This window comes from Gigantopelta aegis, chromosome 12 (assembly GCF_016097555.1).
Source record: "Gigantopelta aegis isolate Gae_Host chromosome 12, Gae_host_genome, whole genome shotgun sequence".
NCBI classification, from domain to species: domain Eukaryota; kingdom Metazoa; phylum Mollusca; class Gastropoda; order Neomphalida; family Peltospiridae; genus Gigantopelta; species Gigantopelta aegis.
Genome location: NC_054710.1, coordinates 1376503 through 1395420, shown reverse-complemented (window position 1 = coordinate 1395420; position 18918 = coordinate 1376503). Strand labels below are relative to the sequence as shown.

Genomic DNA, 18918 nt, shown 5'->3' with positions numbered 1-18918 from the left:
GTGACAAAATAGAGAATATATTCAATTATTAACATACTTAATTCAACACTATTGTCAGTAAAATCAATGTGACAAAATAGAGAATATATTCAATTATTAACATACTTAATTCAATACTATTGTCAGTCAAAATCAACATGACAAAATAGAGAATATATTCAATTATTAACAACATATAATTTCAGAAGATGAATAATACACATTAAAGATTATTCTCTACAAGTTTGTACTTACGTGTAAAGACGACTTTACAAGTTTTCGCCCACGTGTAACTTGTAGAAATAGGACACGACACACTACAGTTGATGACGTCAAACAGCAAACTTCATCACCACACATACCCGCACGCGTAAGTAATCTAAACCTCTCTACTGACAGAACCATATACCACTTTTCACAGGTTATTAATTGTACCAGTTTATAGTTTGCAAGAACATTATAGCACAAGACCGTATAATTAATTAAGTAGAGTTAATTAAGTACATTACATGGTGCAGAAGGACAGCCATACAGTTCCAGTTTGTGTGCTACAGGTTGTGTACGTACGGCTTGAAAACGTATCCTTACAATCCAGGCTCTGATCGGGTGTCTAAAAATATGTGTTGCTATGCCATAGGGAGTAGATCCACAAAAGTAAAACTGAAAATAAAACATTTATGGTAAATTCCAATCATTGCTAATCATAGAAACATGCATATCTAACTTTGTCAAAGGGAGACAGGTCACCAAGAATAAGAATCCCTCACTCGAGATCAATCCACCAAAACACAACAAAAAACAACAAGAACTCTGAGAAATTAACTGTCTCGTCTACTACCATATACTTATTCGTGTCGTTGGTGGTTACATTATAAATGTTCATCTCAATGAATGTTAAAAACAACAAAAAACAACAAGAACTCTGAGAAATTAAATGTCTCGTCTACTACCATAATCTTATTCATGTCGTTGGTGGTTACATTATAAATGTTCATCTCAATGCATGTTAAAAACCTTTAATGTTGCGACAAACGAAAACATCGATACTGTCGCCACCAAAGCCACACACCGCCATCAGAAAAGTAAAACTTGTACGCCAGATTTTTACATTTCTTTTGTCTATCCAGCCGATTAGGTGTCAGACATATGGTAAAGGACGACAAAATGAGGAAACCCGATACCGTGACACAGTGGCTACTCATATCGAAAAATCAGCAAGGGATCTTGTATATGCACTTTCCAACAGACAGGGCAGTACATACCACGGCCTTTGGTACACAAGGTATAAAGCACTAGTGGGAACGGGGGACAAATTCCAATGGTTGACCGAGGAGGTTCGATTCTGCGGACCAAGCACCTAAAGCGAGCGTTCTATACTGACAGCTAAATCCCACATCCTAACACAAATAATAGTTCATGGTGATTCTATCACACAAAAAATAAATAAAAATAATAACAATAATAATAATAAGAAGAATCAAAATGTATTTTTTTGGTATCAAATAATGGTGTAATATTGTCTAGATATATATTATGGCTCAGTATGGGTTTTGAAGCGCTATCTTTAAATAGCAATTGTGCGTTACCAAAGAAAAGTTACGACGTCAAATGCACAACTTTTGTGTTGCCGGAAGTATTTTTTATTAATAAAAATAAAGCAATGTTTCCAATTTGTCAGTTTAACATTGCAATGTAACTAAAAGTACTATTTTTTGTAAGGTACTTTTTTAACATACATAAACATCACTGCATCTCCAAAATTTTGCAATGAATTTTACTCACCTACCGAACGATACATCATCGCCTGCTACGACTGACATAAACACAAGACAATTAGAACACCCCTAGCTATGTCGATGAATTTTACTCACCTGCCGAACGATACATCATCGCCTGCTACTAGTGACATAAACACAAGACAATTAGAACACCCCTAGCTATGTCGATGAATTTTACTCACCTGCCGAACGATACATCACAGGGTGCAATTTGTTTTTAAAATTTTGATTAGCAGTTTTTCCTACTGGATGGAGAATTGATTAGCAACTATTGGAATTTGATTAGCACTTTAATAAAATGAGTAAACATGAATAAAACACATTCTTTTCAATAAAATTGCATATTTCTTATACATGTATCTGTATTGTGGGCTGCTTACCCCAAAATAAAACAAGTACAGAACAGTACATGTGAAGGGTCATCAGTCACTTGTTTACAAGGCCGTATCCTCCGGAGGTCAAGGGGGGCAGTTGCTTCCCCCCATCCCCCTCCACACACACCCAGAAAATCTCACTTTGTTTTTTTTTTGGCTATACAGAAAATAGCATAGAAATGTCAGGGTTTAATTTTTATAGTACAACATATTTCTGAATAATATTTGTCAATGGTTATGCTAAGCAGCTTGGTCATCTAACTTGTTCTAAGTGATTTTTTAGTCTTTCCTGAGTTGATTTGTATGTCTGATCCAAAGTGCGATTGAAGCCCGAGAAAAATTCCTCATTTGGCTGATCATTCCAACGTATTCGGTGTTCATTTTTGTTATGAAAATTGACAATTCTTAAACGAGATATATACGTATTTTACCGGAACATTATTTGCCGAGGCAATTCAAAATTAAAAACGCCAAGCTGTTAATTAGTCGATAATACCGTATGTATACGCAAACATTTTCGCGGCTAAAATAATTCGCGATCAAGCTTTCATTTTACATTTTCACGATAGTTTTTGCCAATAATAAAATAAAAACGACCAATATCAACTGAACTCCTTTCAATGACAGTTTCACGTACGATATAATTATACTCGAGATATTCTCGCCATGCGGTCCGCGTGCCGTTAGTCTTGTCCGCATGTATGTCTGATAATACATGATGCAGAGAACTTGAAAAATCACAAACTAGACCAAATACTATTTATTAGTAGTATTCATAGGTTGCATTCAGGTTTACAAATAACGAAAGCCACAAGTATGTATCGAATATAAGAATAATCAGTGTAAAAACAACAAACTGAAATCTCATAGACACGAGATACCAGACGTGAGTTCAGCCAGCTGTTTGTCGCTAATGTTTGCCAGACTGTTTTTTACGTAACAAGTTAAACCGAACGACCACTTCAACAACCGGTCAAAATAATTATCAGACATTTTGACTACTGGCTATCGCTGAACGCAGATCATGCATAGCACAGAGTGTCACTTGTAGTATAAAACCACGTGGCAGGTAATTTGACGATAAAAATAAAGTGCTTTCGATGCGCTATGTGTTTTGTATCTATAGGCATTATTCAAAGCTAAATCGGAAATAAGTTAACGCGTAATTAAATTTGCGGAGCTATCAGCATGTTCGCAATTTTCGCGGTATATTTAATTTGTGAACATAATATATTTGCGTGCACGGTAGGCTACAAGTTCAGTGTACAAGGTCATAGCTGCTTGCAAATTAGGTTACCACGATGACGTAGCAACTAATATGTTACGTCACTGTTCTTGTTAAAACGTCAAACATCCTCCGCGTATTCCGACAGTATTTTCTATTTGAAATACTAACACACGCGAGAAGGTTGTACACTGAGATAAATTTTAAAAATGTTTATCATTGGCGAATCAGTTACCTTGGCTGCGATCACAGAAAATCGACACCCCTAAGTACGTTCAAAGATCAATTTGGTTACAAAAAACATGCATCGCAAACTGCTAGTCATTAAATTGTTACAATATTGCATCGCGATCGCAAGATTTGGCATCGCTTTTTGCGAAGCGAACCCGGTCATTTTGCAGCCTGCATCATCGCCTGCTACTAGTGACCTAAACACAAGACAATTAGAACACTCCTAGCTACGTCAATGAATTTTACTCACCTGCCAAACGATACATCATCGCCTGCTACTAGTGACATAAACACAAGACAATTAGAACACCCCTAGCTATGTCAATGAATTTTACTCACCTGCTGAACGATACATCATCGCCTGCTACTAGTGACCTAAACACAAGACAATTAGAACACCCCTAGCTATGTCAATGAATTTTACTCACCTGCCGAACGATACATCATCGCCTGCTACTAGTGACATAAACACAAGACAATTAGAACACCCCTAGCTATGTTGATGAATTTTACTCACCTGCCGAACGATACATCATCGCCTGCTACGAGTGACATAAACACAAGACAATTAGAACACCCCTAGCTATGTAAAACAATTTCTATGGACGTCTGAACGAGTGTCAGGATTATATATATATAGATATATATACATAAACGTTCAAGTGCATATTACATTGTAAAATAACATCTGCTGATCAGGAAATGTGTAGTGGACAATTTTTTATTTTTTTTTAATACTACTAATAATAATCAATAAAGAAAACATTTTGAAGGACTGTCAAATTGAGCCCACCCTATCAATGTACAGAGACTGTGTTACTACTCGGCTATATGGTTTACATCGGACAACAGGGTGAGAATTTCTTTTAACGATGTAATTTATTAATATGGAATTTATTTTCAGATATTTTATTGATCAAAAAAGAATCAAAGGGACTACACAACTGGCAGAGCCTATATAAGTGCTCTCCTAAACAAGATGGACATCAGACAATATTCATAATCATATATATCTAAAGCATAATAACAATGTCTAATGGCCTAAAATATTTAACATAATTAATATTTTTTAATATATAGTAATAAAAGGAAGAGAGTAGATAGAATAGAAATGGGATAGTCCAGAAAAAATATGATAGTAATGATCCTATTGTTGGAGCTAACCTTATATGGTGCAGTAAAATCAGAATACTAAGTTAGTTCAACTCGAATCTCTTACTTTCAGCTATATATTTATGTACTGCTTTAAACATTAATTTTTTTTTTTTCAATTGGTGGAATTTATGGAGGACCACACAGTTGTTTGGAGTTATTTTTCATGAATATTGGCCATTCAGAAGTTATCTGGAGATTACACTTCAAAACCAATACTGCATCAGAAAGGTTAGAGTATTTCAGTATACATAAATAAAATCACACTATATACTGAATTTAATGTTTATATTTTAATCACTATATATATATTTATATATATATATATATATATATATATATATATATATATATATATATATATATATAGAGGATTCGTCACGAGTATTTTTTAATATGGGAAATATCAACCGAGGCTTCGTTAATCTGTATTTGTCGAGCCTTTGGCGAGACAAATACAGATTAACAGGCCGAGGTTGATATTTACCATATTAAAAAATATTCGTGACAAATTCTATTTATCATATCACTGTCAATTTTGTTTATTTTTCACTTAAATGATTAATAAACAAAACCCCAACGCTTGGACGTAACAATTTGTTATGACGTATGAATACATGTACATGTCAATCACTCAGCTGATAATCGGTTTGTCAATACACCTTGAAGGTTATCTATGCTTTCTGAAACTAGGTTAAAAGCGGACAGAACGATTGTAGCTATTTAAACAATTTAATACTGCTTTCAAGATGGCGGACACACAAGAATGGGCGATTTTGGCTCCCATGAAGAATAGACAATGTGACTGTTAACTATAAGCTAGGACTGGTTTGTAGCTGTTAAAACTTGTTGGATATTGCCTACGTTCCTATGGCATACGTGTTGCCTTCGTTTTGTTTGTAAAACGTTTGTTTTAATGCAATAATGATATAACAATAGATTGGTGACGTCACGAGCACTAAAATACACGTGCACAGCGCATTAGTGTTACGCCTCCACTACCGACTGATCTTTCTCTTTGTTTACACTCATCGGTGCACTGCTCTGTGTATGACTAGGTTGATTGTTAATGGCCAGCGGTGATCTAAAACGTAAAGATGTAAGCCCACTACAGCTCTCGCAAGATAAACGACTGAAACCACACATAACTGATATGGATTCCGATCTGGATACATCCCCGCCCTCGAAGACGACCACCCTAGAAAAGTCTGTATTGACAAAATCCGATATTGTACTCATTGCTCAAGAACTTCGAAATGTTATTATGCCTGACATCCGTCAATTAATGGAAGAAATGAATAAACCTTTGCGAGTCGAAATAGAAAAATTACGTTTATAAAATTCCGACCTCATTAATGAAAATAACAATTTGGAGGCAAAAATTGATGACTTGGAACAATATACCCGTCGGTACAGTCTACGCGTGACCGGTATAAAGGAAACTGAATCGGAGAATACTGATAAATTGATTATTGACTTGGCCTATGACACACTAAAAATTGATCTTCAGGAATGGGAGATTGACAGATTCCACAGGGTGGGCCCCCCTTCAAAAACTAAACACCGAGCAATAATCGTCCGGTTTGTATCGTACCAAGCACGCAGACGCTTCTACAAAGCCCGATCCACATTAAAAAACTACGCCACTCCTGAAGGAAGCAAGATTTTCATTAACGAAGATATGACTAAAACTAAACATCATCTCTTCATGGAAAGTGTAAAGCTCCGACGAGAAGGCAAACTATTTCAATGTTGCTCAACTGATGGCAAACTCTTTGTTAAGCATACAGAAGCGGGAAAAACAGAAAGTATTCGTAACCTGGATCAGCTGACAAAATTTCTGGATCCCAACAGCAGTGACATGTTTTTCGTCTCACCATGTAGGTCACTGTCGCAACGACAGTCCCACAAACACCCGAGTTGTTGACTAATTTGTGTTGCCCTATCTATGATCTGCGAATATTAATCTAATTTTCAAATACTGACGATGTATGCACACACGAGGGATACGTGACAGTTGAAATACATCTATTAAGTGTGTGGTGTAAATAGACAATTTGTCATGACACTCGGATAATAAATTAATCCTATACCAAATGTATCGGCTACTATTACGTTTGTGTTAATTTTTTAGCTTTATTGCACTGGATATTCCTGTATGCAGGTTGTATTGTTAAATTGACAGCGATTAGTACCACGTATCAATTGTATGTGTATATGAAAGCGCGTGAGCCACTGAGTGGAGTTTTGTTTTGTTTTGTCCGTGTATGCGTAGTGTCTGACTAGACGGTGATAAATATGTTTGAACTACCAGTCTATCAGTCAAGCTTGTCAACTTGTCATTTGTCCTTCTGTCCATCCACACTTGGCAACTCGTGCAGTTAATTTAGAAAATCTGGTAACTTCAAATATCAATGTCACAACAAAGTTAATTTTCTGATTGATGTGAAAAGATATATTGTTGTAATAAATATTGTTTACTGCAGATATAATTATCCGCAATATGTGCTAACGACATGCTGGGTATATGTGTGCGTTCGCGCGTATGTGTGTGTATCGACACTTGGTTATTGTTTGACTGGTTGGTGAAGTCCTACCGTTTTGACGGTTCGTGCACGTGGGTGTGCGAGCACGTGGGTGTGCGAGCACGTGGAAGTGTGTATATACATGTTTACAACTACACATGTTCATTGCTTGTATGTATTGAAAATACCCTTGCGTTACACCAAAGGATTTGTGTGAGCGAGTTTACGGGCATTTATGATTATAGTCGCACATATATATAATTTTTGTTTTTATTAGTAATGTTATTATTGTTTAAAATTAAATTAAATTGTGGTTATACGTACTGTTTTACCCTTTTTATTATCTGCTTTTTTATTCTGTCGTATCTTCTACTCTAAATTCCCCTTTCTTTTTGAATGGTTACAGATAAAAAACACATATGAAGTTGTCTATGATAAGATTGCTTTATTGACAGGTGGGTATTGCGTTGCTGCTGATTATAAGATAATGCACATAGTATTTGATACGTTTAATGTACCAGAATTTTGTCAAGCTTGCTGCCATGTATATCTATTAGTATTATTTTGCTTCATATTAGGTGAACCCCTTGCCTTGCCCATTCACAGTTTATTTTTAATATTGTTACTTGATGTCAGTTGATATAGTTGTGTACCGGGCAAGAGTAGGGTTGCACCATAGTTTTGGATGCGGCAAACTGATTACCGATCTGATGAGTTTGTATTTTTATTTATGTTGTAGTTTGTTAGGAAAACGAGGTATAACTTTAGTTCTTTTACAATTCCATTTGAATCCAGGTCCACCCATTACGGTGTCATCTAGTATATCTGTTGCCCACCTGAACGTGAATGGACTTCTGCCAAAAGTAGATCTCATTGAAACGGAAATGTGCGATTTTGATGTAATTGCGATCACTGAAACCCATCTGAACCCTAACATCTCCAATCAAGATATTATTATTAAAGGATTTCATGAACCATATCGCAAGGATAGGACATATAATAATTGGGGCGGAGTAGCGGTTTATGTAAAAGACAATATAATATCTAAACATAGAGAAGATATGGATGTCCCCGGTCTGGAGGCTCTCTGGGTGGAATTGAACCGTAATAAATGTGAAATCCTATTAGGTACTTTTTATCGCGCACCATCTAGTACTACCGAATCGTGGATTTTAATTGAAGAATCGTTTAGTAGTGGTATTGATGATCGTATTAACAAAGTCATTATGATTGGTGATTTTAATGCAAACGTTTTCGAACGTATCCATCCTAAAGTTGATCATTTGTGTGCCCGATTTCAATTGTCCCAATTAGTTAAAGAACCCACACGAATTACAGAAAATAGTAAAAGTACGCTCGACCTGATATTTGTTTCTTGTCCATTATACATAGTATCTTCCAATGTTCTTACTCCTTTCTGTAGTGATCATTCTCCAGTTGTGCTTCATATTGGTCCTAGACCTCATGAGAACAAAATACATGCATTTCAAAGAACTATCTGGGATTACCCTTCTGCCGATATTTGTGGTCTAAAAACATTTATTTCAAGTTTTAACTGGGATAACATTTTCCAATCGGAGTCCATTGATACAATAACGACAAATATAACTAACGTTTTATTAAATTCAGCGAAAACATTTATTCCTTATAAAATAGTTACTGTCCGACCTAGAGATAAACCTTTTATGAATGGCAACATTCGAAGATTAATGCGACAAAGACATAAACTTCACAATAAAGCTAAAAACAATAATACTCCTAATGACTGGGCCAACTTTAGGAAAACACGTAACTTGGTAATATCGGAGGTACGCAAAGCCAAATCAGAATATTTTAAGAAAATAGACAATAAAATTAACAGTTCAACCGATATTGGTACAAAATATTGGTGGAAACTTGTTAATTCTCACTTTAAAAATCGTGGGAGTATTAGGTTAACTATAACACCGCTGCTTGTCGATGGTAACGTTATTGATAATCCTAAGGAGATAGCCAATGTTTTTATTAAACAATCTACTTTACACTGCCCACAAGGAGAGCTTCCGACAGTAGACCTTACAGTTGATCCACTTATAGAAATAGAGCTAGTACAATCCGAAGTAGAAGATATCTTAAACACCCTTAATACATCCAAATCATCCGGCCCCGACTTTATTAGCAATAGATTACTTAAGTTACTAGCTAAAGAACTTTCATACCCTCTAACACGCTTGTTTAATCTATCATTACACCATTCCATTTTCCCCTCAGATTGGAAACTTGCTAACGTAAATCCTATTCATAAAAAGGGTAGTATTCATGAACCAAGTAATTATAGACCCATTTCACTTACAAGTAATCTCCAAACTTTTCGAAAAATGCATTTTTAAGCACATTTTCAATTTCTTTAGAATAAATAACACCATAACAAAATTCCAGTCTGGCTTTATTCCTGGCGATTCAACTGTTAACCAACTAATTGATTTTTATCATTTTATTTGTCATTCTATGGATGAAGGGAAAGAAGTTAGAGCAGTATTTTGCGATATAAGCAAAGAATTTGATCGAGTTTGGCATAAGGGTCTGATCTATAAATTAGAAACTGTTGGGATTTCGGGAAAACTCTTATTATGGTTTGTTATCTGATCGAAGACAATGTGTAGTACTACAAAACCATTTCTCTCATATTAAACCCATTTCCGCAGGTGTTCCGCAAGGTTCTGTTCTTGGTCCTATTTTGTTTTTGGTATATATAAATGATATTGTTAATGGGATTACTTCAAATATTAGATTGTTCGCTGATGATACCTCATTATTTATTACTGTTGAAAATCCTGAACTATGTTGTAATATTTTAAACTCTGACTTATAGCATATTAACAAGTGGGCTAAACGGTGGCTTGTTAAGTTCAGTCCCGAAAAAACCGAAACCTTGTTGTTTAGCCGGAAAATTAAAAAACCCAGCAATCCTAAGTTATTTTTAGACAACGTACAAGTATCAGAGGTTGATGTCCATAAACACTTGGGCCTTACATTCCAGAAATCTGCGGAATGGGATTTCCATATACAAAATATTGTAAGTAAGGCCAGTAAAATGGTAAATTGTCTTCGATCCTTTAAATATAGATTATCTAGAAAATCATTAGTAAAAATCTATAGATCATTTATTCTTCCCATTTTTGATTATGCCGATATTCTTTGGGATAATTGTAGTCTCCAACAGGCATACAATCTTGAAAATATACACTTGGACGCTTTGCGTACAATTTGTGGTTCTGTTCGGGGAACATCTCACGAGTTACTATATAGCGAAACTGGTTTTATATCTTTATCAGAAAGGAGAAGTCGCCATAAACTATGTATGATGTATAAACTCTCTAATAACTTGCTCCCCACATTCTTGACATTACAATTACCACGCCCCATTTCTGCAAAAACCTCATATTACACTCGTAATGTAGATCGCCTCCTTACATACTTTTGTCAAATAAACTTTTCGCGAATTCCTTTTTTCCTTCCGCAGTTAAATTATGGAATAATATAACATCCGATATTAGGAATTCTTCATCGTTAAATAGATTTAAATCAGAATTAAATAAATCAGACCCAATTGTACCGTGCTACTTTTACGATGGTGACAGAAGGCAACAGATATTACATAGTCGACTCCGCTTGGGAACTAGCGATCAAAATGGTCATAAATTTGCAAGACACGTAAGTGACAGTCCATTTTGTACTTGTGGACATCTTATTGAAGATGCAGAACATTTTTTATGTTATTGTCCACTATATAATGTAATTCGTAATACTCACCTGTCAAAATATCACAATCTTAATTGCAAGACTTTATTATTTGGTGACCCAAATTTTAGTACCCACGAAAATAGTGTTATATTTAAATCTGTTCAAGACTTTATAATTAATAGCAAACGTTTCGATAACTAACCATTCATTATTCCTCCTTCTCCCTTCCCAACTGTGACTAAATAATATCATATCAACTATCTATTTTTATTTTTCCTTTCTTCTCTCTCTCTCTCTTCCATTCTTCTCATCTTAGCTAATTTGAATTTATTTAAATTATTATACTATTTCTGTCATCTTGATGTATCAAACTTGTATTTATAAATGTAGGGAGAGGCCTTAATATAGGCTCTTGCCTGTTGGCCAATCCCAAACCGCATTTTGACGGCAATAAATATTGTTTAAACTAATACTAATTTAACAGTTTTATATATAAACAATGAAATTATAATAAAATAATTGACAATAGCTAAATTTTTCAAAATAACTTTTTGCGGCATTTTGCTGAATACTACGTCATTGTCAGACATAGGCGTATCTACGTCACTGACCTATTTAAGGGCTTCATCAAGTTCAGTCAGAGTCTGAATCACTGTCAAAAATGATTCTTCATCGTTTTAGGGGGACAACAGGACTTTTAGGCTGAGCCACATTTATTACGATGTTGCCCCCACTGACATTGCCTCCAAACATGGTGTTCACACCGCTGGAAATATTGATGATCTGTGTTTGTTTCGAATTTAAAAGTGTTGTCGGATTTCCTTCGAAGACGAACACGCGGGAACCAAACTTGAGGATTCACAAGATGTAGATATCGCAGACAGAATGTGCGACAGTTCTTTGTGTTGGTCGTGATTTATATGGCTGTATGCATTAACTGAATGAATATTTTTGTGTCCTGTTATCTGCATGTTTTAATGATAAGGAACGTGATTGTCATTCAGTTTTTGGACCAGATATTTGTGTGCAAAGTACGTGGTTCGTCAGTCGTTTAGTGGTACAAATATTACCACTCAAACACATGTTTTTCATCAGTCCAGCAAGTTTATTTCTACCAATGCATTGCCCGAGGAACCACTGTTCTCCTGCTTTCGGCATACCGAGTGTGTGTGTGTGTGTGTGTATGTGTGTGTAGCAATGTAGAATGGGTCGTCAGCACAAACGTTTCGCGGTCGTTTTGAAGAATAAAACTTGAAAACTTCAACGGGACATCGAAGGGGATTTTGTGTGTTTGCCCACATTTTTGGAATAACGTCTCTGCAATCGCGGGGATTTTCTCATACTTTGCATACTTGCAAAAGACAACTTCAAAAGACGCCATGTTTGTTCGTCAACAATTTTGACAGGTGAAAATAGTTCCACATTTTGGTATATAATTTGCGTAATAATGTAATTTGCATACTTATGTTCTAAATATTTGCATACTTATGTCTCAAAATATGTGATTTATGTAATTAATGGGCGTGCCCAATGCTATTCCTTAGTAGTGATATGATAAATATATATATACACACACACATTAGGTTATGCCTCTGTCAATAATAACAATAAAAACATTGTTATTTCTAAACCACACAAAATGGTTGCTTATCCACTTCAAAACCCATACCGAGAGAATATAACATTTTCATAGAAAAAATTATAGAATTAAAATCTCAAACTCACATTATGGTCATAGATTGCAAACCTTAGGTTGGTAGCACTGGCAGAATATAATATTTGTAAATCTCTTTCAGTAGAATTCTTAATTATGGAATTAAAATCTCAAACTCACATCATTGTTTACGATTCCAAACACTATGTTGGTAGCTTTCTTAGAATATAATATTTGTAAATCTCTTTCAGTAGAATTCTTTATTATGGAATTAAAATCTCAAACTCACATGATTGTTTACGATTCCAAACACTATGTTGGTAGCTTCCTTAGAATATAATATTTGGAAACCTCTTTCAGTAGACTTCTTAATTATGGAATTAAAATCTCAAACTCACATTATTGTTTACGATTCCAAACACTATGTTGGTAGCTTCCTTAGAATATAATATTTGGAAACCTCTTTCAGTAGACTTCTTAATTATGGAATTAAAATCTCAAACTCACATTATTGTTTACGATTCCAAACACTATGTTGGTAGCTTCCTTAGAATATAATATTTGGAAACCTCTTTCAGTAGAATTCTTAATTATGGAATTAAAATCTCCAACTCACATTACTGTTTACGATTGCAAACACTCTGTTGGTAGCTTCCTTAGAATATAATATTTGGAAACCTCTTTCAGTAGAATTCTTAATTATGGAATTAAAATCTCAAACTCACATTAGTGTTTACGATTCCAAACACTATGTTGGTAGCTTCCTTAGAATATAATATTTGGAAACCTCTTTCAGTAGAATTCTTAATTATGGAATTAAAATCTCAAACTCACATTAGTGTTTACGAGTCCAAACACTCTGTTGGTAGCTTCCTTAGAATATAATATTTGGAAACCTCTTTCAGTAGAATTCTTAATTATGGAATTAAAATCTCAAACTCACATTATTGTTTACGATTGCAAACACTATGTTGGTAGCTTCCTTAGAATATAATATTTGGAAACCTCTTTCAGTAGACTTCTTAATTATGGAATTAAAATCTCAAACTCACATTATTGTTTACGATTGCAAACACTATGTTGGTAGCTTCCTTAGAATATAATATTTGGAAACCTCTTTCAGTAGAATTCTTAATTATGGAATTAAAATCTCAAACTCACATTATTGTTTACGATTGCAAACACTATGTTGGTAGCTTCCTTAGAATATAATATTTGGAAACCTCTTTCAGTAGACTTCTTAATTATGGAATTAAAATCTCAAACTCACATTATTGTTTACGATTGCAAACACTATGTTGGTAGCTTCCTTAGAATATAATATTTGGAAACCTCTTTCAGTAGAATTCTTAATTATGGAATTAAAATCTCAAACTCACATTATTGTTTACGATTGCAAACACTATGTTGGTAGCTTCCTTAGAATATAATATTTGGAAACCTCTTTCAGTAGAATTCTTAATTATGGAATTAAAATCTCAAACTCACATTATTGTTTACGATTGCAAACACTATGTTGGTAGCTTCCTTAGAATATAATATTTGGAAACCTCTTTCAGTAGAATTCTTAATTATGGAATTAAAATCTCAAACTCACATTATTGTTTACGATTCCAAACACTATGTTGGTAGCTTCCTTAGAATATAATATTTGGAAACCTCTTTCAGCAGACTTCTTAATTATGGAATTAAAATCTCAAACTCACATTATTGTTTACGATTCCAAACACTATGTTGGTAGCTTCCTTAGAATATAATATTTGGAAACCTCTTTCAGCAGAATTCTTAATTATGGAATTAAAATCTCAAACTCACATTTTTGTTTACGAGTCCAAACAGTTTGTGAGTAGTTTGCATAGTATATAATATTTGGAAACCTCTTTCAGCAGACTTCTTAACTGCACTGCACTTCAACAGATACACGATAAACTGTCGCTGAAGGTTAATCTGTATAGAAAAATCAGAGAATTACATGTAAGAAGAAGAATTGTTAAACTGACCTACATGTAAATCGAAACCTATATCTCATTTTGTAATGGGGATACAAAAAGTATTAATTTAAAAAAAAGTTTGACTGATCATGTAGGTTAATTATCAAAGAGTTCATTAAGGATGGGGTCCAAACATTCTTGTGTATCAACATACAAGTACTTATATCTCTCTCTGTCTCTCTCTCTCTCTCTGTCTGTGTGTCTGTCTCTCTATATAAATATATATATATCTATATATACATATATATATTTCTTTCATATAGATTTACAAAATACAAGTGACATCCTGCGCCTATTTAATAGAAGAATCTAGTTAAAACACAACGTAAACAAATAATTTTTAGGACTACTGATCTTTGACAGGCTCTCTTTCCTGGGAAGTAGGTTAAATCTGAACCACTATCAAAATGGAACTACTTATGCTATAACGGCACCTCGGTGTGATGGCGACATTTTTTGTTTTTAGCTGTAACAGCATTTCAATGTATTGGTGAAATTGATTGCATTTCAATGTATTGGTGAAATTGATTGCATTTCCCCAACTTCTAGCTAGCTGTAACAGCATTTCAATGTATTGGTGAAATTGATTGCATTTCCCCAACTTCTAGCTAGCTGTAACAGCATTTCAATGTATTGGTGAAATTGATTGCATTTCCCCAACTTCTAGCTAGCTGTAACAGCATTTCAACTATTGGTGAAATTGATTGCATTTCCCCAACTTCTAGCTAGCTGCTAATAATTCTATCTCCCCTATATAGACACAAAAATAAAACAAAATAAATTATTATTATAGCCGTTTTATTCAAGATATTGTTTAAAGTTCTGTAGTTTGTATATGTCTTGCAGGTACTGCTACTACAGATCGTCATGCAGCGGATGCACAATATCACCGTGATTGCTGTTTAAAGGTCTGTAGTTTATATACGTCTTGCAGGTACTGCTACAGATCTTCATGCAGCAGATGCACAATATCACCGTGATTGCTGTTTAAAGGTCTGTAGTTTATATATGTCTTGCAGGTACTGCTACAGATCTTCATGCAGCAGATGCACAATATCACCGTGATTGCTATTTAAAGGTATGTGTCTTGCAGGTACTGCTGCAGATCTTCATGCAGCAGATGCACAATATCACCGTGATTGCTGTTTAAAGGTCTGTAGTTTATATACGTCTTGCAGGTACTGCTGCAGATCTTCATGCAGCAGATGCACAATATCACCGTGATTGCTGTTTAAAGGTCTGTGTCTTGCAGGTACTACTACAGATCTTCATGCAGCAGATGCACAATATCACCGTGATTGCTGTTTAAAGGTCTGTAGTTTATATACGTCTTGCAGGTACTGCTACAGATCTTCATGCAGCAGATGCACAATATCACCGTGATTGCTATTTAAAGGTATGTGTCTTCCAGGTACTGCTACAGATCTTCATGCAGCAGATGCACAATATCACTGTGATTGCTATTTAAAGGTCTGTAGTTTGTATACGTCTTCCAGGTACTGCTACAGATCTTCATGCAGCAGATGCACAATATCACTGTGATTGCTATTTAAAGGTCTGTAGTTTATATACGTCTTGCAGGTACTGCTACAGATCTTCATGCAGCGGATGCACAATATCACCGTGATTGCTGTTTAAAGGTCTGTAGTTTGTATATGTCTTGCAGGTACTGCTACAGATCTTCATGCAGCAGATGCACAATATCACCGTGATTGCTGTTTAAAGGTCTGTAGTTTGTATACGTCTTGCAGGTACTGCTACAGATCTTCATGCAGCAGATGCACAATATCACCGTGATTGCTGTTTAAAGGTCTGTAGTTTGTATACGTCTTGCAGGTACTACTACAGATCTTCATGCAGCAGATGCACAATATCACCGTGATTGCTGTTTAAAGGTCTGTAGTTTGTATACGTCTTGCAGGTACTATTACAGATCTTCATGCAGCAGATGCACAATATCACCGTGATTGCTGTTTAAAGGTCTGTAGTTTGTATACGTCTTGCAGGTACTGCTACAGATCTTCATGCAGCGGATGCACTATATCACTGTGATTGCTGTTTAAAGTTCTGTAGTTTGAAAAACGTCAAGTTTGCTCAATCCATGACACAAACATCTGAAGCTATACATGATGATTCTTTGGATGCCATTATTGAAGAAATTAACAAAAATAAGAGTTGTGTCGTGTGTGGACAACTGTAGAACTTCATGATCTTCAACTTGCGGGCAACCCAAAACATACATTAGGCAAACGTTAAATAGTTTTAAAATTATTAGATTACTTTGTTAATGATATTGTGGAAATGTAAATCAAAGTATGCATGTGCAAGTTTGATATGTTTTAGAGAACACATCCCACACAAACTATGTAACGTAAATGAATACTACGAATATATATATGTTCATATGATGAGGTCCAAAGTAGCTGCAGCAAAATTTATTGGAGAACAGGATTGTTCTGAACAAACGGGATTGACAAAGGATTCCAAACCAGTCTTCTGTTGGTATGATAACTACGACTTGAGAGTTTTTAAAGAATGCCATGGCATGGCTATTGAACATATACAACAGCTGGATGATGATGATGATGATGACGATGATGATGATGATGATGAAAATGAACCCATTATCCTAAGACTATGCACTATTCAAATAAAAGAACTAACTGGTATTCAATTTGAACACTACGCAGGTCCAAACAACACACCACCACCAGTATCAGCCTGTCAAACCACCACCAGTATCAGCCTGCCGAACAACACACCAGCACCAGTATCAGCCTGCCAAACAACACACCAGCACCAGTATCAGTCTGTCAAACAAAACACCACCAGTATCAGCCTGCCAAACAACACACCACCACCAGTATCAGCCTATCAAACAACACATCACCACCAGTATCAGCCTGTCAAACAACACACCAGCACCAGTATCAGCCTGCCAAACAACACACCAGTACCAGTATCAGCCTGTCAAACAACACATCACCACCAGTAGCAGCCTGCCAAACAACACATCACCACCAGTATCAGCCTGCCAAACAACACACCGGCACCAGTATCAGCCTGCCAAACAACACATCACCACCATCAGCCTGCCAAACAACACATCACCACCAGTATCACCCTGTCAAACAACACACCACCACCAGTATCAGCCTGTCAAACAACACACCATCACAAGTATCAGCCTGCCAAACAACACACCACCACCAGTATCAGCCTGCCAAACACACCACACCACCACCAGTATCAGCCTGCCAAACAACACACAACCACCAGTATCAGCCTGCCAAACAACACACCAGCACCAGTATCAGCCTGCCAAACAACACACAACCACCAGTATCAGCCTGCCAAACAACACACCAGCACCAGTATCAGCCTACCAAACAACACACGACCACCAGTATCAGCCTGCCAAACAACACACAACCACCAGTATCAGCCTGCCAAACAACACACCACCACCAATATAAGCCTGCCAAAGACACCACACCACCACCAGTATCAGCCTGTCAAACAACACACCACCACCAGTATCAGCCTGCCAAACACACCACACCACCAGTATCAGCCTGCCAAACAACACACCACCACCAGTATCAGCCTGTCAAACAACACACCACCACCAGTATCAGCCTGTCAAACAACACATCACCACCAGTATCAGCCTGCCAAACAACACACCACCACCAGTATCAGCCTGACAAACAACACACCACCACTAGTATCAGCCTGCCAAGTAACACACCACCACCAGTATCAGCCTGTCAAACAATACACCACCACCAGTATCAGCCTGCCAAAGAACTCCCATGATTCAAAATTTTCCCCCTGGTATATTCCCCCAGTAAATACCCACCCCCCAGTTTTGATATATGATCATTTGCATTATATTTTTAAATGTCCTTTATATTTCACTTTAAGAAAACAATATATACAGCCCTATAGTCCAGTCAAATTAGCTCCAAAAAGTGGTCAACCCACAAGTAATTGCAACAGAATTGATTTGAATGTTTTTTAAATCTGAAATACCTCATCTACAACATATTAAAAATATCAAGGCGTAGTTGAGGGGGAAAATGCATAAAATTGTATGTGTATGACCCATAGGAGAAATATTGGTATGTGTGTTTTATTAGAGGGTAGGGATACATTTTCCACCATAACTTTCTTATTAATTGATATAATTTCTTAAATTATCTATCATCTTAAAGATAACAGACTGTGCTTTTTTTGTAGAATATAATTTAGTAAAATGTGTTAATCTATGACGTCACAATCTC

General features: G+C 35.7%; 1 protein-coding gene across 1 annotated transcript in view; it reads right to left on the bottom strand.

Moving 5' to 3' along the window:
- Nucleotides 1–471: 471 nt before the first annotated feature.
- LOC121386547 overlaps nt 472–18918 on the bottom strand; it is a 118520-nt gene continuing 100073 nt past the window's right edge. The window contains exons 11-12 of the mRNA XM_041517485.1: nt 14457–14588; nt 472–639 (exon numbers count right to left, since the gene is read on the bottom strand). Of these exons, the coding sequence (XP_041373419.1) occupies nt 472–639; nt 14457–14588 (300 nt within the window). The remainder of the gene's footprint in view (nt 640–14456; nt 14589–18918) is intronic.